General features: G+C 51.5%; 1 protein-coding gene across 11 annotated transcripts in view; it reads right to left on the bottom strand.

Moving 5' to 3' along the window:
* Positions 1–23,219, bottom strand: part of PTPRS (protein tyrosine phosphatase receptor type S) — a 99,544-nt gene that overhangs the window by 39,391 nt on the left and 36,934 nt on the right. For all 11 annotated transcript variants that reach the window (XM_053579173.1, XM_053579163.1, XM_053579183.1 and 8 more), the window contains exons 2-6: positions 19,029–19,214; positions 13,142–13,287; positions 12,445–12,586; positions 6,605–6,793; positions 595–705 (exon numbers count right to left, since the gene is read on the bottom strand). In XM_053579173.1, coding sequence (XP_053435148.1) covers positions 595–705; positions 6,605–6,793; positions 12,445–12,586; positions 13,142–13,287; positions 19,029–19,119 — 679 coding nt within the window. In that variant the 5' untranslated portion in view covers positions 19,120–19,214. The remainder of the gene's footprint in view (positions 1–594; positions 706–6,604; positions 6,794–12,444; positions 12,587–13,141; positions 13,288–19,028; positions 19,215–23,219) is intronic.

The following is a 23,219-nucleotide window of genomic DNA, read 5'->3' as shown; positions in this document are numbered from 1 at the left end:
TCATTAGGAAGAGACAGAAAGCACCAGGATCTGGGCTAGCTGAGGGTGCAGGGACCAGCAGGTGAGGGGTAGCCTTGAAGACGCCCCACCTCCCGACTCTTAGACTGAGGGCACTGGACAGGGCAGGGGGTAGTGAAGCAGGGCACTATGAGGCCACAGAGTTGGGAAAAGCAAAGCCAGCACACAACACGGGAAGGCACGACACACCACAGAAGCCGACTTGGGTGGGTGGGTGGGTGGGCGGGTGGGGTGGGGTGGGGCAGAAGCCTGCAGGCTCCCCTGGCCCTGTAGGCCCAAGACTTACCCCCCCCACCCTGCCCCACGCCTTCCCACCCGGCCATCACTGATTCCCCGAGGGGCATCCATTGCAAGGCACGGGGTGGGGGGAGGATTTAAGCTGTCCCCATTTTATAGAGAAGGAAACTGAGGTCCAGACAGGGATGCTGCCTCACTCAAGGTCCCACTGCAACCAGGGAAGGGCCTTCCTGCTGGGGTCTGCAGGGAACGGGGGAGCCCAGAGGCTGCGAGCCCAAGGAGGGAGGGGTCTGGGACGGGGCGGGTCCCTGCCTTTGACCTGGATGCGGCGTTCCCTACCTCGCACGTAGAGGTTGGCAGGTGAGGAATAGCGCACACCGGCACTGTTGGTGGCCACACATTCGTATTTGCCCTGATCGGTCTCCTCGCTGCTCTCAATCTGCAGGGCCCCTGCAGGAAGAGGGGAGAAAGCTTGGCTTGTCAGAGGGAGGCCAGGAAGTGGGTGAAGGCTGTCCCACCAGAGTACGGTTTGGTCTGTCTCCTCTTCTGGCTGGACCGGAGAGGCAGACAAAGAGATGAGTTTGCCTAGAAGCCTCAAAGCTGGGGCTTGTATAATTCCCACCCCAAGACCAGTCCCATACTGGCCTGAACACACTGGATTCTCCAGCAAATCCTCCATTCTCACTGTAAAAGCAGCTGGTCACTTAACTGGTACTAGATAAAAACCACTGCCAAGTTAAATTATAAAGCTGGAGGAGTGTATTTGAGAAAGCTGTAGGTGATGTTCTCCAGGCCAGGAAGAAAGGATAGATTGGCATTCACAACTTGTAACCATCATTTGAGGGATCCAGGTATCTAAAGGGCCACCATAAGTAATGTGAAAACTCAAGAGAGCTAGTGGTTGCTTTGCTGGTTTTAACCAGTGCTCATGAATGATTGAACATGGATCTGGGTTCCTCAAGTATGTTTGGCCTCAAAACCCTCAGTGCCCATAAATAAATGCAGACAGGGTTATACTTCTTCAAGGGTGCTTGAACTTTCAGAAGTGGGTTACACCCCAGAACAGCTAAGGTAAAGGATGTCGAGACTGATAGGCATCAAGTATGTTTGAAATCAAAGGACTGGACCAAAGCCTTCTGTGCCTGAAACTAACTGAAGAAGAATCATAATTTCCCCAGGCATTTGAAAACTTCCCAGTAAATAAGTCTGAAGTTCCCTACCTGTGTTTAAAACCACAGGACTGAATTCAAGATCCTAAAGCTTATGAGTAACTGAATGAACTTCTTCAAGTGTGTTTGAAATTATGGTCCTAGACCTAACTTCATTATGCTCATGGTTGCATGAGGATTAGATTTCTAAAATATTTGAAATTAGAGTTTTAACTGAAAGTCTCTTAGGCTCACAAATAAAGTTGAGGTTAAAATGTCTCAAGTATGGTTGAAATCATAAACCTGGATCAAAGAATTTGCTGGTCATGAATAAAGATGTCAAGAAGAGGCCAATATTCTCAAATATATTTAAAATCACAGGCCCAAATCCAAGGCCTTGGTGCAAGGCTGATTTCCTCACAGTATGTTTGAAATCACAGGCCCAAATCAATTACTTCACTTCCCACGTGAACATATAAAAATGAATGAACCGTCCTAAGAATATCTGAAATCACAGGCTTTGATTAAATACTATAGCGCCCGTGAGTAAATGAAAAAGAGGTCAAGATTTCCCTAGGGACATTTGAAACCACAAGTGGAACAAGTCCTCATTTTCACAAGAAAATGAGGCTGAGTATGTTCGAAACTATAGGCATTGATAAAATACTTAAGTGCCTATAAATTAATAAATGAGGCAAAGGTTTCTATAAGTATGTTTGAATCACAGACCTGAACCTAAGTGCCTGCTGACCATGAGTTAAATGATGGGTAAATATCTCCAAGTGCGTTTGAATCACAGGCTTCAGTCACAGTCAAGCTCCCCACCTCTGTTCATGGCTGTCCCACAGGCTCAGACCCACAGATTAGGAGGTTCCCTCTGGGGGCAATGGATGAGGGCTCTACCATCACAGAACATTTCCTACTTTCCTCTGACCTCAAGGATGTAAGGAAGCATGCAAATAGGTATCATTATGGAGGTCCAGAGAGGGTATGGAACTTGTTCTAGGTCGCACAGTGTTTTGTAGAAAAGTTAGGACTAGACACTGATTCTTCTCCAGGGATCCCACTCAGGCCTATTCTAGTCTCTCTCTGGGGTAGCACTTTGCGTTGGGGATGGAGGGAGTGAGACCTGGCTTTTGAGAATGCATGTCTCTACGTGTCCTCGGGTGGGAGTCCCAGGTTCAAAAAGAGCTATACAAGCTAGAAACATTCTTCTGCATGCTCATTTTACAGATGGCAAAACCACACCTGGCTCCCATGACTGGGGTAGGCATGCGAGGCAGGGAGTGTCCTTCTTGGGGAGGAGAAAGCCCCCTTCTCACAGCCAGGTGAGCTGGCTGTCATCCTTGGTTCCCCAGCTACAAACAGAGACACAGACGCAGAGACTAGACAGATACCAGGTAGGGTGCCTAGGAGGACACATTGCAGGGGGTGTTCTGGGGCAGCCCTCGTGGGGCCTGGGGGACTGGGTTGGCAACAAGAGCGTGTGAGTAGGTGGGTGGCTGAGTGAGGGAAGAGCCTCTTACCTCGGATCGGAGTGCTTTCTGTAAGGGAAGCAGAGAGAATCAGGTGAATGTCAGAAGGCAGTCGGAGGGGCCGGGGGGCCCCAGGGAAGCTGGGCCAGGCCACAAGAACCAGGCCTGTCCATTCTGCCCCAAGGGCGTTGAGCCAGCCTTGGGCCAGGCTTTGTTGAAGAATACAGGACAACCTCCTATGAGTGAGGTGGGGTCTCAGGGCATGCTGAACAAGGAGGGCTTCCCGTAGAGGTGGAAATCTCTGGGGGTTCAGGGAAATTGAGTCCAGAAGCTTCTCTGGGCAGGCCTGAAGGGTGTCTCTATGCCCAATGGGAGGTCTGTCGGCCTGGCCTGGCCCTTCATAACCGCCCTTCCTTCTTTGCTTCTTGGGGGGCCCAGCAAGGGACCACTTTCAAGTACAGAGCAGAATTAGGGAGGGCAGGAAGAGACGGGAGTCTCAGGAATCTTGTTAGAGACAGGGGGGTAAGGAGGGGTTAGTGCCCCGGGGCTGGGCATTAATAAAGCAAAGGGAAGCTATTACATACAGGCCAGAGAAGGGGGTGGGGCAGAGGGAGAGGGCCCTGTTAGCCTTCTTACCTTCCAAAAGGAAAAGAGGAAAGAGCTATCTATTTGGGCTTAGGAGGCAGGAAAAGACAGCCCTACGCTGGAATTTTATACACTCACTTCATGTTCCAGGGGAGTTTTGAGGCCTTTGTTCTCTGCTGATGATGGCTAGGGATAATTATGCAGACCCCAAGACCAGGGCCAAGTTGCTGGCAGGTGAGAAAATGTAGCCTCTTCTTTGTGGCCCAGAACTGTTATACAGGAGGCCCCGAGGCTCAGAATCCGAGGTGGCATCAAGATCCCAGCTTCTCCAGCCTCTTGGGCTAGAAAGACTCTAGGCTATCTATACTTTGTGTGGTTCCTGTGTTTTTTCTTCTCTCCCTCCCTCTTTTTTAGAGATAAGGTCTTACTCTGTCACCCAAGCTGGAGTACAGTGGTGTCATCATAGTTTACTGTAGCCTCAAACTCCTGAGCTCAAGTGATTAGCTTGCCTCAGCATCCCGAGGAGCTAGGACTATAGGTGTGTGCCACCACGCACTATTCATTTTTGTATTTTTGTAGAGATGGGGTCTCACTATGTAGCCCCAGATGGTCTTGAACTCCCGGCCTCAAGTAATTCTCCTGCCTTTGCCTCTCAAAAGGCTGGGATTATAGGTGTGAGCCACACCAGAAATCTGTGTTAAATTTTTTGGGATATCCACAACCCATGAGGCTACTCTGTGAAGAATACCAATATAGACTGGCCCTCCCTTTGTACTGTTTCACTACTGTTGGATGATGATAGTAGAAGCTAGAGTTGAAGAACCAGGCTTCTCAAAATGGCCAAATTGCCCATGGCTACTCTATCGAGCAGAGAGGACTGCATCTCTTAGGCATTAAGGGTAGTTCTGCTTCCTACCGAGAGGGAGCTGAGAAGAGACTACGGTGAGTCTGTATCAGTCACTCTTACCTTAGTAAGAATTAGTCCAGTGGTTGATTTCAGGAGATTCAGGCTGAATGCTAAGGAAAGTAGGTGAAAAGTACCTAGTACCAGCTCAGCTGGATAATTTCCCACCCCACCTCACCCCATCTCTAGCCCTTAAACTTCTGTAATTAAATGCTTTTCCAGCGGCACTGAAGCCAAGAATGGTACAGGAGGGTAACTCTGTTAGATGTGAAGGTCCACTAGCCTGAGGATGTCTGGTTGGCCTTTTTGGACTTATCTTTTTTCCTCTTTTCCTTTTGGCCTCCTCTCTCTGCAGCCCACTGGTGCCCCGCATGGAGGGCTGGGTGGCTGGTGGGGGTGGAAGGTTAGTAAACATGCCACGCAGAATAGGTCACAGTTACCGACACAGTGGCTGTTAGTTTGAGGGGGTAGGGCAGGAGGGGCACACGGGAGGGGCGTTAGTTGTGGACATTGTGAAGAAATCAGACTTACCAAAGGTTTCTGAACGTTTACAACAGAGGGATAAGAAAAGAGAACAGGAATGTTAATGGGTGGTTGTGCAGAAGCCTGTCTCCTCCTTGGGGTGGGAAGAAAGGGAAAGTCAGAATAATAAGATTTATCCTGGTTTTTAAAAAAGTGGCTTATGCTCAGTGAGCACTTAGTCTGTGCCAGTAATTCCATCCTGGACATCATGAGAATGCTAGGAGATAGGTACGTTATATGAGGAAACTGAGGCTCACAGAGGGTGGCCTGTGCTAGGGCACAGAGCTGGCACCTGAGTCCTCAGGCTCCAGAATTTCTAGTCTCTCAGCTGTTTCATCCGCTTGGGCTCTGTGGGTGGGAGCCAGCAGCAGATGACTAGCTTTCCGAGGTTTGCTATCGTTCCCCCTTTTTGAATCCCACAAGCTGCAAACACTCTTACGGTTTGGGAGGGGGGAAGTTATTTCTTTTCCCAGTGCAAGGTCTGGGTCTTTCCGGGGAAGATCATTCTGGGCTTCACATCTGCCCTTTTTCAGGGCTTGGGTCTTTGCTGCTGGAGCCAAAAGTAGAGAATGGGCCAATGGGCTCTTTTGGGAGTAGGGAGAAGATGGGTGTGAGCTGGGGGCTGCTGAGTGTGATGCGGAGGTCTGCTGGGAGGGATGGGGGCTCCCACGGTGGGATCCTCAGAGGAAGGGGAGAGAGAAAGCAAAAAGAGTTATGTATGGGAGGTGTAGGGTGATTTTAGGGCCTTAAGCTCTGAATAAGCTAAAATATAAATCTGTGACATAGACACACATGCGATGGGCATCAACATGTGTGCTCACAATGTCCAGAGATGTGTGAGGACACACAAGCACATCCCTACCACATGTGTGTCCCTATGCACGGGCACCATGGAGGTGCAGGTTGAGACATGTGCACATGGGTCACTGGCCTGTATGCACGGACATGGGAGCGACTGCAGTGTGGATGCATGTGGACAAGCTTTCCTCTGGGAAGGGGAAGGCAGACCCATGTGTGCTGAGAGCCTGGCCTGCACGCCTGTGCCCACACACCGGAAGCAGGCCTGGCTGGCAAGGGAGCCCAGACACGCACACATAGACACGTTGTGAAGCAGTAGGACGACAGACACAACATGCAAACCCCGCCCCCCCCCAACAGATGGACTCAGATGGGGCACGTGGGTGCTATGCTGAGGTACAATAGTGGAAGCACCTGTCCCCAAGGTGGCTAAGGCCTGGCTCTGTTCAAAGGTCTCCCCATCCCAGCCAGAGTCTAAACAAACAGGCTGGGCTGTCTGTCTATGCCCATCACAGACCCTGTTTCTTCACCACCACCCTGTTTGTCTCTCCATCCCATTCCATCTGTACTGCTTTAGCCTTGGAGACACTCTGTCTCTGTAGTCTTCTTTGGCTCCCCATCACCTTACCTGCACTGTTTCCTCTGGAGACATGTACTGCTTCAGCACTAGACATACTCTCCTTAAACGAGCCTACTGCTTCTGCAGAGATGCTATTCCTCTGCCACCTCCCATAGCAGCCCATTCATTATCCTGCCTCTTTGCCCACTGGTACAGCTTTGAAGACATTCTCTCCCACAGCCAAATGCCCTCCATGGCTGCCACTGTTTCTGCCTATCTGTCTCCCATTAGGCCCTAAGGCCCCTCTCTCTATACCATCCTCCATGATTTCCATGTCCTGTTGGCCACCTGTGCTCACCTGATCGCAGCTGCTTGATGCGCCCATTGCTCACACTTGGGTCTACAGGCAGGAAGTCCTTGAACCAGGTGATCTCCGGGTCAGGGTTACCGCTGGCAGCACAGAGCATGGTGGCTGTTCGGGTTCGCTCTACCACCTTCAGCTGTGGGCCCATGTCAATGTTGGGGAAGCCAGAGGGCAGCTGGTCCTCTGAGGATGGAGATGGAAGAAATGGGGCAGAGGTCTGAGTATGCACAGCTACCCCTCTGGGCCTGAGGCTTGGGAACCTACCTCTGTCATCCTTCTCCTCTTATTCCTAATCTAGCCATGCCCTTAAAGTCCCCAAGTCTTCTCCTGGGTCACCTGCTTCTGCTGTTCCTTTGGCCTGGAATCCCTGCCCCCCTGCCCCCCATCTACCTATCTGAATGTCACCTTCAAATGGCTCACACTGCTTTGTCCTATATCCACCCAGGCTCCCGACTGTCTTCTCCAGAACATCAAATTCCGTATATAATGACATAGCTGTGTTACCATGGTGTCCCTAGCATTCAGTGCAGGGCTTGGCACACAGTGGGCACTCAATAAATGATCGGATAACTCAATTCCAGGTGCTGTCAGCACCGTGCGCAGTACCAGGCCTCCAGTCCTCAGGGTCCCACTTTGCCAGCCAGGGTAAGTCAGGGGTAAGGAGAACATAAGGAGGAGACACAAACACCCCTGATGTGCTCCTCCTGGGAACTCCCAGGCCCTGAGCGCCCGTGACTGGTGGGAACGTGGTTCCGGACTGAGGCGATGAGGCCAGCCAGCTAATTGATGGGTTGCCTCTGTTCAGTGCTCTACAAACCGTGATGGCGGGCTCTGTGGCCTAATTTAGCTGAAGTTGACGCCGGGTGGGGGAGGCTGCTGCTCCTTCAGCTCTAACTCCTAACATGCCCCAATCTCTACACTGGCCTTTGATCCTCAACGGAGCCCTGGGATGGGGGCAGTCTTCTGGGTACAAATTAAAACAACCACAAGCCCCTTGTCCTCAGCTGAATTCTGCCCCTTAATCCCAAATTTGCATGCTGAAGTCTCAACTCTCAGTACCTCAAAATGTGACTGAAAGGTTTTTCAAGAGGAAGTTAACGTAAAAATAAGCTCATGTTGGTGGGCCCTAATCGAGTAGAGTCCTTGAAATAAGAGGAGTCTGCAACACAGATACACACAGAACAGGGGTTCTCAACCTTTCTAATGCCTCAAGCCTTTAATATAGTTCCTGTGGATCGTGACCCACAGCTGACATAGAGGGACAACCGGGTGAGAACACAGGGAGAAGACAGCTGTCTACAAGCCAAAGAGAGGGGCCTCAGAAGACACCAGCCCCATGGACACCTTCATCTCAGACTTCCAGCCTCCAGGATTATGAGACAATAAATTCCTATTAAGTCACCCAATCTGGGGCACTTGGTCATGGCAGCCAGAGCAGACTAATACACCCTTCACTCCACCCCTGATGTGCAAGTGACAAAGAAGTCACTAATCACAGTGCTGGCAACATGGAGAAATGGGAAGGCATGCCTGCAAGCTGGTAGGAGCACTGCCCCAGGAGGGAGCGATTTGGCACCATCCACCAGAGACCCCCTGAGCCCAGCGTCTATGATCTACATACTGTGCACTACAGAAGGGATGCACAGAGGTGTCCTGAGGTGCTGGCAGTAACAACAGTGGACTTAAACATCCATCAATAGGGACTTACTACACAGAAGCTAGACCATCTAAAACAGCAAGAGAGATGGTTGGACAAACAGATTGGAATAAAGTCCAGGATATGTTGCTAAGTGGGCAAAATTCAAAAGGAAAGATGGTATAGATCAAGGATCACAAACCATGGCTCCTGGGCCATATCTAGCCCTCTAGTTTTGTTAATAAAGTTTTATTGGCACATAGCCATGCCCATTGTTTCTCAGCTTTCCTGCCATGACTCCACAGTGGAGCTGTTAGTGTGACAGACTGGCCTACAGAGCCAAAAATACTTACCCTCTGGCACTCTAGAGAAAAAGTTTGCTATCTCCTAAAGTAGATAATACTGTTTACATAAATTAGAAACAACACATGGGTTATTTGCATATGAATGCCCCAAACAGGACAACTGTAGGGCATGAGGAGGACAGAGTGGATACGGGTGGGTGAGAGGCCACCACCTAGAGAGGAGTCTGAGCCCCAGGCAACACTGCAGAAGGCAAGAGGCCAAGACCAGGCAAAATGTGCATTTCCCCAGTGGAACAGAGCTTCAGGTCTGGCCTAGAGGTCACTGTTTGGGAGTAAAACAGTCCCAGCCCCAGGTCCTGAGCTAACTCTGTAGGAGGTGTTGTGTAGGCACAGAAGGCTGTGCCCTCCTCATGGATGGAAGACTTAAGCACAGGCAGATGAACCCCTGTCCCAGGTCACACAGCCAGGACGCAGCAGTATCTGCATCCAGGCCTGGCTGGCCCCAGAGCTGGACCAGACCAGCTATAAAACCCCCAAAGCAGAGCTGGACCCATCAGGTACCTGAGGGGGCATCTAGACCCTGTCTGGGGTGGCTCAGGCCTCATCCTTCTTTCATACGCCAGAAGCACGGACAGCCTTGCAAGTGGTTCTGGTTGGCTGATGACATCACTGGAGATTAAAGCCAGAACATCTGGGCCTCAAGCTGTCTTGGTGCCCAGGGCCGAATCCAAGGGTATCCCTGTGTGTGCTCATGTGCACACATGAGGGCCTGTGTGCCTCTACTGTGTGTGAGCAACCTCACACTCTTCTGTGTGTGGGCATGTGTGTGCAGCGTGTGCATGGGTGTAAACGCTCTCCCCTGTGGGCACCTGCACCCACACACATCTACCCACGAGCACTTCCTGTGCATACACAGCTTTGTGGGGGTCCCCGTGAGCATGTGTAGGTAGCAGCCAGCCAGGGTGCAAGGGGAGGCCGTGGCTGCCTGACGTTGCTGAGAGCTCCTAATTAAACAAAAATGTACATCGCGTACCACATTGTGCCCAATTCCTCGGAGTTTAATTAAAACAACAGCACGGGAGGCATGCGCGGGGTTCACAATCAGATGGCAGAGGAGGAGGAGGCAGGGAGTGCTTCAAGCAGTTCTGGCAGTCCAGATGGTCCCCCTTGTCGGTGGCTTGGCCGAAGTTCCCTGGGGTGGGGTGGGGTTGGGTGGGCAGGAGGTCCAGAGCCCTGGGCCTTGGCAGGGAAGATGGGCTCCTAGTTAGCCCGACAACAGAGAGCAGCAGCTGAAGACTGGATGGGCACAGGGTCCTTTTACCCCAGACTCCCAGAAATGAGGCAGTTAGCGATATCACAACTTGTCCTTTAACACTCTGAGCACTTACAATGGAGGCTCAAAGGCTGTTCTGTCTGTGCCCACGAAAGGTCAGGTCAAAAATATCTGCTAGGCAGAGGGGGCAGGCCAGGCTGGGAAGGCATACTCCTCCTCTGCTCCTCCCTCCTTCCCCCAGCTGGATCCACACACATGCAACTATGAGGTCTCTTGTTAGAGACGTACTAAGATTTTCCAGACGGCAATGGCAGACCGTAAAACCCAGCACAAGGCCTTTCTTTCTTTCTTTCTTTTTTTGAGAAAGACTCTCACTATGTCGCCCTCTGTAGAGTGCAGTGACATCACAACTCACAGCAACCTCAAACTCTTGGGCTTAAGTGATTCTCTTGCCTTAGCCTCCCAAGTAGCTGGGACTACAGGCACCCGCCACAATGCCCGGCTTTTTTTTTTTTTTTTTTTGGTTCTAGTTGTCATTGTTGTTTGGCAGGCCCGGGTGGGGTTCAAACCCGCCAGCTCCAGTGTATGTGGCTGGCGCCCCAGCAGCTGAGCTACAGGCACCAGGCCAGCACAAGGCCTTTGTGTAGGAGGGATTGCATAGCTCATGTGACCAGGGTCTGGCATGAAATGACTCGGGGGCTACTTTTTTTTCTTTTTTACTTCAGATTACTATGAGGGCACACATGTTTAGGTTACATTGTTTTCATTTCTAAGGTAAAGTTCAAGTTGTAGTTGAGCCCTTCACCTAGGGGGCTGCTGGACACCCTCACATTGTGTATATTAGGTGAGATCCTGCCAATCACCATCCCTCCTCCCCCTCCCACCTTGCTAGACTATACTTTTGTTTTTCTTATATGCGGGCATGTAGTTGTTTATATGTTGGTTTCATGTTAATATTGAATTCACTGATGATTTACTTTTTCATTCTTGTGATATTTTACTGAAAGTATTTCAGCTCCATCCAGGTAAATACAAAAGATGTAAAGGCACCATCTTTTTTATGGCTAAATAGTACTCCATGGCATCCATACACCACAGTTCCTTAATACATTCATGGGCTGATGGGCACTTGTATTGCCCTTGTGTGTCCTTGCAGGGCTCCACACTGGCCACAACTATGTTACCCCAGAGAACATTAGAACAGCTGTGCCTGTAGCCACATGTGGGCACCATTGTGTCTCATGCCCTTGGTTGAAACATCCCTGCAGGTGACAAATGGAATCTACCCACCTGAGGGCTGCAGAGAGACGGTAGCAGCTGTCTAACTGAACCAAAATAACAAGAGTCATGAAAATAATAGAAAAAGAGACCTCATCACATGTGGCATTATACTGATCTCTCTACCTGCACCATTCACCCATCATTACTCCTTCTGACTGACTAGGAGGATCCAAATGACTCTGCTTTAGGGATAAGAAAACTACAGACCAGAGTGGTTCATTAATTTGCCCAAGGTCACATAGCTACAAAGTGGCAGCAAAGATTTGCACTCAGGTGGCCACCCCAGGGCTAAAGCCAAGTTATAGTGGAGAAGGCAGCAGAGAACAGCTGGGCACGGGTTTTGTGGTGAGGCTGTTTTTATTACAATGAGAAAGCAACTTCTTGGTGCTCTCAGTCCACCTGGACTAGGCCAGCGGCCTGTGTGAAAGTAAGGGGAAGTGGCAAGCAGCTGTTTCTGCCTGCCACTCATTCTTTGTTCCTTTGAGAGAACCAACCCTTACTAAACTGTTTATATGGGTTGGCATGCCCTTGCCTGCAGGGAAGAGCCTGGCCAGAGTATTTGTTCTTCCCTCAGAGCATGGGATCCAAGCTAAAGGGGTGAGAGGAATCTCACCAAGGATAAAGTCAACATAGAAGTAAACAAAGCCAAGAGGCAGAGAGAGACTGAGCTCTGAGAACTCTCTTGAAAGAACCCCTAGATCCAGCTAAACCTGAAGCCAACTACTCCACAGAATTTTAATTACATGAACCAATTAATTCTCTTCCTTGATTGAACCAACTTGTGTTTGGATCAGCCTCTTGTAATCAGAAGAGAATGATGAGGCTAATAGATGGGGATGATTGGCTTGGCCCCTGTAGCTCGGTGGTTAGGGCGCCGTCCACATACATGGAGGCTGGTGGCTTTGAACCCAGCCGGGCCTGCTAAACCACAATGACAACAAAAAAATAGCTGGACTTTGTGGTGGGCGCCTGTAATCCCGGCTACTCAGGAGGCTGAGGTAAGAAAATCACTTAAGCCCAAGGGTTTGAGGTTGCTGTGAGCTGTGACTCCACAGCACTCTATGGAGGGTGACAAAGTGAGACTCTGTCTCAATAAATAAATAAATAGGGATGACTGTAGTCCCTTAACTCCTCTCTTTCCTGCAAAGGCTCAATAAATTCCTACCAGTAGGTTCTGGACCCTGGCAGTGTTTTGGTCTGGAAAAGGAGATCAAAGTCTCCCTCCCAAAAATCCAAAGCAGGAGGGTTTAGGGACACCTTTAAGGATTCCTTTCGTGTTTATCCCCAAAGACCAGGTCCATTTCCTCCCCTGCCCCCCTCCGCCCAGGAAGCCCAGTACCTCGGAGGACAGTGAGCTTGGCATGAACTGTGATCTCCCCAACTGAGTTCTGGGCCACACACTCATACACGTTTTCATCTCGGGGTGTCCTCAGCGGCTGGATCCTCAGCACAGCCCCTGCACTCTCATCAAACTCGATGGTCTGCCACGGGCAGGGGAAAAAGACAGGGTGAGGCTGGGGTCCCAGGAAGGTTCCTGCCCAGGCTGGATTGTGGGAGATGATCTGAGAGATGAGTGAAAGACTGTACACGCATGTGTGTGTGTGTCCAGCATCAATACACTGGAGTCAGAGACCTGGGTCTGGGTATTATGTGGATGACATGCATGTAAGCCCCTGGGACAGGCAGGCAAAGGCATGCTAGATGCAGAAATGTGCATGTCTGATCATGTGTCTGTGTTCAGAGTTGTGTATCTCCTACGTGCAGTGTGCTGTGTGTGAGAAGACTCAGAGAGCTCAAGGCCTTGCCTGAAGTCACATAGCATGGATCTGGCACGGCAAGTGAGCCTGGCAGGTGAGGCTACATAGTAGGGAGAGAAGGGGGCCAGCTGGAAAGGGCGCCCAGACAGGCTGCCCTGGCCACTACTGTCCATGCTACATCTGGGGAGCATGTCTGTGACATCTTCTGTGGGGGAGCTGTTGTGGCCACATCTTAGGGGAGCACTGGCCCAAGGCTTCCTCCCCCCCACCCGGACTCACCTCAAAGCGCTGAGAATTGACCTTCTTGCCTTTCTTGTTCCAGGTCACCCGGGGCTTGGGGTCGCCGGTGGCCTGACACACAAAAGATGCCACACCCCCTGACACGCCGATCTGGTCCTTGGGTTCTTTGATAAACCTGGGGGGCTCTGGGGATACAGCAGGAAGAGGGGAGTCCTGGTGGGTCCCGGAATGTGGCTAGGACCCCACGGAGCCACACAAACGTGCCCTCCATCCCTCTGTCCAGCCACAGGGTACCACGTGGGCCCAGCAGAAAGGCTGGAGAGAGAAAGAGGAAGGCACAGAGGACATGAAGCCGGTGGACACCTTCTGTCCCTTCCCATGGCATCCATGGGCACAGAGGTGCCTAAATACCCCAACCCAACCCCTACACGGGTAAAACAAATTTCATATGTGAGAAAATCAAGGTACAGATCAGGCAAGGCACTCACTTTGGCTAGATACAAACCAAAGCTGTGGCTAAGCTGAACAAGCCCAGTTGGATAAGACTGGCTTTTGCACTCCCAACCCCACGATGATTTGATGTATTACGTCCTGCTAGGGAAGTCCCAACTGTCAAATACCATGTCTTTTAACACCTTAGAGCAGCCTCAACAAGCTGCCCCAGAGACAAGCTACATGGTATCTATGAAGAATCCATTAACATTGTTTTCTTGGAATCGACTAATTCTACAGCGACCTTTGAATCACCCAAAGGGACCCTAAGTTTCTATTCCCAATAACGTTACAATGTACCCCATATAATGGATGGAGTTACTTCTGAGATTTTTGTCAACAGACACAGGGCTGCACCAGAGTTACAAGGACCCCTCAGGAAGCAGTCTGGGCATTCAACAAAAGGGGATGGATAGAGTGAGCACAGGGACCAAAGGAGTTCACTCAAAAAGTTCTGGCTCTTCAGAAGTGCAGGAGGCCTCCTTGCAAGGAGGCCTCAGGTTTCAAGTCTGGGTCCCCACAGACTCCAACTCTTCCCATTCATGGCTCAATCTGGGCTTTGAACAAAAGAGTCCCTGCCCTGGTGGCCTGATCTGCCTCACCTCCCTCATTCAAGGCTTTGCTTCTGTTGATACGACCACACATGTTAGCACTGACCATCTCTCTCAAAAACTGATAGACCCACTGTGCACAGGTATGTGTGGTCTCATTCACCTCTTGTGTATCCTCCTGAGGCAGGGATATAGATTCAGAAACATGAACAGGCTTGCAAGGTTATCACAGAGCTCAGAACGGACTGTACCAGAACTTGAACCCAGGCCTCTGTTCTCAAACCCAACTCTTTTTTTTTTTTTGAGACAGAGTCTCATTCTGTTGCCCTTGGTAGAGTGCCATAGTGTCACAGCTCACAGCAACCTCCAACTCTTTTTGGGCTTAAGCGATTCTCTTGCCTCAGCCTCCTGAGTAGCTGGGACTATAGGCGCCTGCCACAATGCCCGGCTATTTTTTGTTGCAGTTGCCACTGCTGTTTTAGCTGGCCGGGGCCAGGTTTGAACCCACCACCCTCAGTATATGGGGCCAGCACCCTACCCGCTGAGCCACAGGCACCACCCCCCAAACCCAAGTCTTATATGCTTCTATCACAGGTCTGGAGCCTGATTAGGGCAGATGTTTTCCTCTACACTGTGCCTGAGGCTAGGCCTCCTTGGCTCTGATTTTCTGGGCTGTCCCTCCGTCTGGCCTCAAGAATGGTGACCCAGGGCCATATGTGTCCTCGAGCCAAGGACATGGAGAAAAGTCACTGTGGCCAGGTCAAGAATCTTACTTCTGGTAAAAACCCTCCCTTGGGAGCTGCTGGAAGGAAAAGCAGAAACTGCCTGTTTATGGCTTTGAGCCAGAGCACACCCCCTGCACCCTCCAATCCAGCAAATGAGATGAGGCCGCAGCTGGGCTCTGGCCTGGTCTGTGCTGTTCTTTCCTCCTGGAATCCCATCCTCCTCCCTTCATCTGGCAGATTCTGCCTCTGCTGGGCTAGCACCTCCCCTGGGGAGCCTTCTCAGATTACTGCAGTCTAGGTCAGGAGCTCCTGTTGTCCCCTTGGCTGCCTGGCCATCCCCTGTCAGGGCTGTGCTCACACTGGATCTCAGCAGGAAGGGTGAAGGGACCTTCCTCTCTGGGTCTGGCGACCTTTGAGAAAACGGCGCCCTCAACCTGGATGCCTGCTCATTCCTGGCCTCAGAGGGGTTACGCCTCCCCTGAAACTTCCCCTCTGCCCAGCAGATGGCATCTTGGTCTTCTCTGGGCAACTCTGGGATCCAAGCCAGCCTAGAAGAGCTATCTCTGCCCATAGCATCCTCCATTAGATAAGTTCTTGTGGATGCTTTGAATCTCTCCTTCCGACAAACCAACCCCTCCTTTTCTCAGCAATAGGGCAGAGACACAGGAAGGACACCCCGGGCTGAGAAGGCTATGCCTGCAGCTCAGGGGAACAAGCATTTATCTAGCCCTGGAGGGACTCAGCATCATCCTCATACCTGTGTCACACCAAGGCTCAGAAAAATTAAATGACCTGCACCGGACCACACAGCTCACTAGGATCCCAGCCCAGTCCCACCCAGCTCCAGGATTTGGGAAACAACGCATGCTGGTCAAATAGGATTGTAGGTCTTTATCAACCACAAGCACTGTGGGTATCCCTGCTGCTTCCTTTTTTTTTTCCTTTAGAGACAGAGTCTCACTTTGTTGCCCTCGGTAGAGTGCAGTGGTATCACAGCTCACAGCAACCTCCAGCTCTTGGGCTTAGGCAATTTTCTTGCTTCAGCCTCCTGAGTAGCTGGGACGACAGGCGCCCACAACGCCTGGCTATTTCTTTGTTGCATTTGGCTGAGGCCAGGTTTGAACCCTCCACCCTTGGTATATGGGGCTGGCGCCCTAGTGACTGAGCCATAGGTGCCACCCAGTATCCCTGTTTCTTAAATGAAGAAACTGAGTTTAACAGTGGTGATGTCAACGTCACAGAGGCTGGGAAGGGAACGCATATCTTTCTGAAGGTTGGGGCTTAGGCCTCCCACTCCTGGGCCTGGCTTGGCCTGATGTCTGTTTTTCCATTTCAGATTCTGCAGGGAAGAATCTGGTAACCTTCCCGCTCCATCCGCTCTAGCCCTGCCTGGGCTGGCCCACAGCACCCTGGGGAGGCTCCACTGGACCAGGGGATGTTTCTAGAGCAGAAATCATCCCCCTTGATGCTGGCTGGTAAAGGCTGCAGTTGCCCACCAGATTCTCTGAGGGACAGCAACCACTTCCCTGTGTGCTCCCCAAGGCCCCAAATGACCCCCTGCAACTGTCTGTGCCAACTACAATGTCCACAGCCCTCTGCCAGCCCCCAGGTGATAGGGCTCCTGCTAAACAGATGCACCTACTAAGGTCAAGATATCCCAGCCTTGGAGATGGAAGACCTTGGTTTGAGTGTAGGTCACTACCAACACCTGCAACAATGTAGTAATAATAGTTACAGAGCCCACTGAGTGAGCTTCTGGGACAGGCCAGGTGTCTGTATCCTAAGTCACATCTCCCTCATTACTCACCTAGGCCAGTGAGCCTGTCCTCCCTGCAGCCAGAGGACTCCTGTGAGCACCTGAGTCAGGGCCTCTCCCTCCTCTGCCCACAGCCCTCCAAGGCTCCCACCTCTCTTGGGGTCAAAGCTCAAGTCCTCCCATGGCCCACCATGCCCTACATGACCTGCCCCATCCCCTTCCTCCCCTCCCTCGTCCTCTCTCTCTCCCTCCTCACTGTGCTCCAGCCACACAGGCCTCCTTACTCTGCTCCAAGACACCAGGTGCAGTCCTGCCGCAGGGACTCTGCACAGGCTGTGTGCTGTTTGGGACACCTTTCCTCCAGACGGTCATGTGTCTCTGCTTAGATGCCACCTCTTCACTGCAACTCCCCTCAAGCCCTACCCCTACATCCTCATCTCCTTTACTGTTTCATTTTGTTCCCTTGCACATCCATCATCTAACACACCTAAGCACCTCTCCCCAACTAGAATATCAGCTCTGTAAGGGGGTGGGATATTTGTTTTGTCTCCTGTGCCTAAAATAGCACCTGGCACCCAGTAGATGATTAAAATTTCACTGAATGAACATATGAGGGCACGAACCTGCCAGGACAAAGTCAAGCCAGTAGAGCCTCTAAATTCCATGACCTCCATTTACAGCCTCAGTTTTCCCACCTGTAACACAGATGATCTCAGCTCTAGGGCTCTTGAGATCTCAGTGGGTTGATAAATAAACATCATGCCTGAGGCTGATCACTGTCACTGGAGCATGATGTTGAAGTAGTAACTTACATTATTTATTCAACCAATGTAAGTTAAATTAGTGGTTCTTACCTGGGGTGAGAAAATTTTGTCTGGGGACATTTTTCGCTATCACAACTGAGGACAGGGTACTAATGGCATTGAGTGGGTAGAGGCCAAGGATGCTGCTAAATATGCTACATCACAGACGATGGATTCCAGCACAGAGAATGATCCAGCTCCAAAAGTCCACAGTGCCAAGGTGAATAAATGAATGAAAAATTAAATGTGCTCAGCAATGAAGGCCTGCCATTCCCACAGAAGGGAACAGAGCTCAGGAAGACAAAGGCCCTAGCAGTGGCCACAGAGATCATGGCTCTGCTACATTTGGCCTCTGACCTCAAAGCAGTATGGTGCTCAGGAACCTGGATTCTGGTACAAGGCAGCCCAGGTTCAAATCTCAGCATGGCCACCTCCTGGCTACGACTTAACCTCACTGTGCCTCAGTTTTCCCAACTGTATAATGAGAAGGATGATAATAGTATTCACCTTATCAGATTGCGATAGTTGATCTGAATATGCAAGGCATGTGTGAAAACAAGAAAAAGCACAAATGGATAATGCAGGGGTGTATGTCTACAGAGTTCTCACTTAGCAGTAATACTTCTTATTCCTGTGGTAACACACACACTATCAGGCTTCCTATATGCCAAGCAGCAAGCAAGGGCTTACGGCCATGTCCTCATCACAAGAATGCTGGAATGTGGATAATGTTATGTGCCCTGTCATGGCAGGCAAAAGAGCTTAAGTCACTAGCCCGAGGTCTGCAGCAGTGCCAGGATTCAAACTCAGCCCGACTGGGGAACCCTCTGTCTCTCCCCATTGCCCTGACTATATCCTCATAGACATGAATGATGCCTCCCTTAAATCCCCTGTGGTGGAGTGGGGTGGGTCTTGGTACCGCATCCACACTGATTCTCATATTCCACATTATAGCCAGAAATGTAGCCTTGCCCACCTCTGAAATATAACTACTGCTTTTCACCTCCAAGACTTTTCCACATATTGTCAACCCCACCAGAAATGGCTTTTTCATCAGCAAACTCCCCATAACCACAAAACCCCAGCCCCGATGCCTTTTCTCCCAAGAAGCCTCCCCTAGCTTTGCCTGGGAATGTTTGTCTGCCCTTGTATCTGCCACCAGGTGCGGGTATTTCTGCCTGCTGCAAGGAAAGGGGAACTCTGTGGTTCACTAAGGAGTGACCTCAAGTAGGTCCATTACATCCTTTGAGCCTTGTTTCCTCTCGTCAGGAAATGTGGAAGGTAACAAAACCAGTATCCTGGGTTTTGTGAGGCTCAAGGGAGATGAAGCAGGTAAAGACTGCGCTTAGCACTGAGCTTGGTGCAGAGTCGATGCTGGGAAAACAGACATCACCGTCATCGTTACTGTTATTGCTCTATTAATAGCATCATTATTATTTATCTCTGAATCTCTCAGGGCCCAGCACACAGCAGGCACTCAGCCTCATTCACAGAGCTCAGAAGCTTTATTTGGCCAAGCGAGGAGGTGGGGACATATACTCACACACGTACCTGCAAATGCAAACGCAGACCCACACACACCCTACACCAGCCTCTTACCTTCTCCTGTGCAGCCTCCGACCAGCAGGACCATGAGAAGACCCAGGGGACCAACCACAGATGCCACGCCAGGCCCCCAGGTGAGCGCCATGCTTGGCAGCGACCTCTGACCTCCGTCCTGGATGGGGATGGCCTCCCAGGTCCCTCACAAAGAGGCCTTGAGCCGAGTGTCAGATGGGGCAACGTCTGCAGAGACAACAGGCAGCTGTGAGAACAGAGCGGAAAAACCCAGGGGACCTTCACGGAGGAGGCAGTAGGAGGAGCACAGAGGGGCACGGGAGGATTGTGGGGGGGTTACGGTCACAGGATGATGGGGAAGTGTTGTGGACTAATAGATGGACTGAAAATGCTGAGCCCCTGCTAGAGAAGGAATGCTGTGTCCCCCTCCCCCACTCAAATCTTGAATCCTATCCCCCCTATTAGGATGGGGCCTTTGGAAGGTGATTAGGTCACAAATGGAGCCCCTATGAAGGGGATTAGTGTCCTCATCAAAGAGCTCCCAGAGAGGCCCCCTTGCCCCTTCTGCCATGTGAGGACACGGTAGGAAGATGTTTTCCGTGAACCAGACAGCCCTCACCAGACACAAATCTACAGTGCCTCGATCTGAGACTGCACAGCCTCCAGAACTGCAAGGAACAAATTGCTAGGACTTATAAGTCACTTAGTCTGTGTATTTTGTTACAGGAGCCCAAATGGACGAAGGCAGCCCCCAAACTCCAGCTAAGCCTCAATTCGGGGATAAGCCCTAATCCCAGCCTAAGTCTCCAACTCCAGGCTGTGCCCCGGACTCAGGCTGAGACCCAACCCAAGATGGAGCACTTCTGGGGGTACTCTGACCTCAAATTCTCCATCTCACAGCTTGGGCCTCAGGGAGGATGAGACCCCAATCTTCAGTTATAGGGCTGCCTGGCCCTGTAACTTGGCCCCTCCCAGGTTACCAGATTGATCTTTCCCATACCCCTACCTGTCCCTGCCCTGCTCTAACACCTACCATGGCTCCCAGAGCCCCCACATGAAGCCACTTAAGCTGACCTCACCTCCTCTTCTCAACTTGGAGGCATGGCCATGCTGGCTGAGCTCAATTTTACCTCTGAGCCCCTGCCTCCGCTGTGCCCTCTGCCAGGAATGCTGTCCTCTACCACATGACAGGTCCTCAGGAAGCCCTCTCTGCCTTTTGAAGGTCAAACCACCCCCTTACCTCCACTTCACATCCTAGAGCCTCAGAAATGACTAAGATCACCCTGCATGGCATTTACCCCAGTTCCCAAATTAAATGAGAATGTTAATCATTCAGCATCTGTCTTTCCCACAAGAACTTCACCTCTTCTAGGGCAAAAGGGTCCCTTATCACATACCTCACACTCTGGACTGACCCCCCCCCCATCTCCTCTTTGGCCAAAGCCATGGCAGACAGCCAGAGAGGGGCCTGAGGAAAAGGTCTTTGTGGCCCAGTCAGGACTGCGCCCACCCTAGGTCATGCCCTGGGTGGGTCCAGGCTATAGCCACAGGGACGGCTGTCATGTAATGATGGGGCAGTCCCTATGATTCTGGCTCCCAAAATATCCAGCTGCGGTCACTTGCCCAGCCCTGGGGCGGTCCCAGGGTGGCCGGTCATGGCTCAAGGAGAGGAAAGGGTGGAGGGGATCAACATGCACACAGTCAGACTAGACACAGAGTAAGGTGCCTGCAGGCCACAGACAGACACACAGCCAGACCACAAGCAAACAGGGAGACCAGACATGTGTACAGACATGTTCACACAGGCAACAGAGATGGGTGCAGGCACACACACACACACACATAGTCAGGCCAATAAAATCTGCACACAGACAAGCCCCAAACCAGGCCTTAAAGTTGGACAAGTCGGACAAGATGCACACACATAGTCACGGATGGGCAGGCAGTACACATACACAGCTGGCCACAGGCAAATACAAACATGTAGTCAGTGGCGTCAGATCAGATACCTACAGGTAAATGTCATACAAAGACATGGATGCCACCACAGTCAGACTGCACTCAGCAGACCACATGTGCATTAGCTAGACAACAAACACAGATGTGCAAAGGCAGATCCCCTTCCCACTCACACTATGTGCACACAGCCAGGCTATAAAGACAGGCAGACACACCGTCAGACGATAAATACACCTAGGACACACCAGCTGGGGACTGGGTAAATGGAGAAAATGAAGCCTAAAGCACAGTCCCTTATCCTGCGCCCCCACCCTGGCCCTTTAAGAGCAAGAGTAGCCAACAAGAAAGGCAGTAACCCCAGATGGAGTGTGGCCAGCTGGGGCTAGGGTGACCACAATGGCTGTCCCCACCCATGGATGTACATCTGCTTGGCTAAATGGTGTAGGGAGTAGTCAGGTCCAAACCACTTGGGTCAGCTGGGCAGGCCCTGAGAGCCTCTGGGGAAACTGAGGCGGCACAGCAATCTTACAGCCTAGAGCACAGAAGTCACCTGCTTGCAGGGAGGAGCCAGGGCAGTGTCTTCTAAATCCAGCAGCCCCTACCCTAATTATTTCTTAGCTCCTGCAGCCCAAGCCTGGTTGGCCCACACCTTCCTGATGTCCAGGTGAGATAGGGCTGACCGTGAATTCCCCCAGACCTGCCATTCCAGCCTGCTAGGAACCAGAGCCACAGCCATGGTAGCTTTTGACAGAGTAGGAATGAGGATGGTGAGGCATTGGACAGATATTTGGGAGAGGGGGTCAGATGCTACCAAGAAAAAAGACAAAAAGTTGCAGGGTCTCTTAGGCTCATGTCTTCCTTGGAGGTGTGGTCCATGATGGGAGCAGGACCCCGTAAGCCTACAACCCTTCCACTGACTCCTGCTTTCAGGAAGACCCCAGAAGTAGGGTCTTATTTGAGGGCTCGGGGGAGGATATTTGCAAGTCCATCAGCTCTGCCTTCAGAAGCTAATGTGAATCTATCCACTTCTCACCCTTTCTTCCAACTCTATCTGGTCTAGCCCCATCACTGTCACCTCCATCCTGGTCTCTTAGCTCCAGCCCTGGACTCTTACAGTCTGTCCCATTCACAGAAGCCAGAAAGCACCTGCTAGCACCTGAGTTAGGGCCTATCCCTCCTTTGCCCACAGCCCTCCTTGGCTCCCAGCTCCCTCAGGGTCAAAGTCCAGGTCCTCCTTGAGGCCCAGTAGACCCTGCATGACCTGCCCCATCCCCTCTCCTCCTCCCTCTCCTCACTCTGCTCCAGCCACTCAGAGTCCTCACATTGCCTCCAACAGGCCAGGTGTGATCCTGCCCAATGGCATAGGCTGTTCCTAATTTAATATTATTAAATGATTGGCTGAGGACTAAGTGTGAATGTGATTAAGGGTGGGTGGGGATGGGATGGGAGGTGGGAGAGTGAAGATGTCTCTATGCAGGAAGGTTCTAGAGGTCCCAGGAGAAAGATAGGAGAGATGAGGGTAGAGAGGATGTATGAACTAGACCCACAGGGCAGCCAGGAGCCTTCTGTAGCCCTGGGCAAGGAAGTGAGGAACGTTGCCAGGCTGGCACTAGGCCAACCCTCCACTACTGCCCCACTTGCAACAAAGCGCCCTGGGTCACCAGCCCTCTCACTGCCAAGATAGGGAAACTAAGGCAGGTGTAGCAATCTATAAGCTCCCAGGGATGGTGTGGCCATCAGCAAGAGAAAGGCTGTCCCTGGGGGTTGCAGGAAATAACAGGCATTAAATGAGGCTGAGCCAGGGGTGGGGAAAAGGGAGAGATTGGCCACTGGACCTGGAAGCTGGGGCCCAGGCAGGGTTCTCACCCACCAGCCTGGCTGTCAGGTGCTGAATTGCCCACCATTTGCTAGCAGTGGCTGGTTAGAGGCAGTGGCCTGCCGCCTTTCACAGACAAGGAAACTGAGGCTTGTAAAGGAGCTGGGAGCACATCACGTGGCCGTGTCTTTCTGCAGCTACTATGTGATGCTGGGGAAGTGGATGACCTTCTCTGGGACTGGTACAGCCCACTGAGCTGCTTCTGAGGGCTCCCACACTGCGGTCGTGGGGAGCAAGTGGGCATTCATTCCAAACAGGCGCCAAGGTATGGGTCATGTGGTCCTAGAGCCGGCTTTGTGTGCCCACGCGGTCCAGGGAACATAAAGGGGTGATTATGACCCAGGGCTGAGCAGCAAACAGGCTGTGTCACCCGCATGAAGCGGGTCTTATTGGGTTCG

Source organism: Nycticebus coucang, chromosome 2 (assembly GCF_027406575.1).
Source record: "Nycticebus coucang isolate mNycCou1 chromosome 2, mNycCou1.pri, whole genome shotgun sequence".
NCBI lineage: Eukaryota > Metazoa > Chordata > Mammalia > Primates > Lorisidae > Nycticebus > Nycticebus coucang.
The sequence above is the reverse complement of the archived record's forward strand: the minus strand, read 5'-3'. Positions and strand labels throughout refer to the sequence as shown.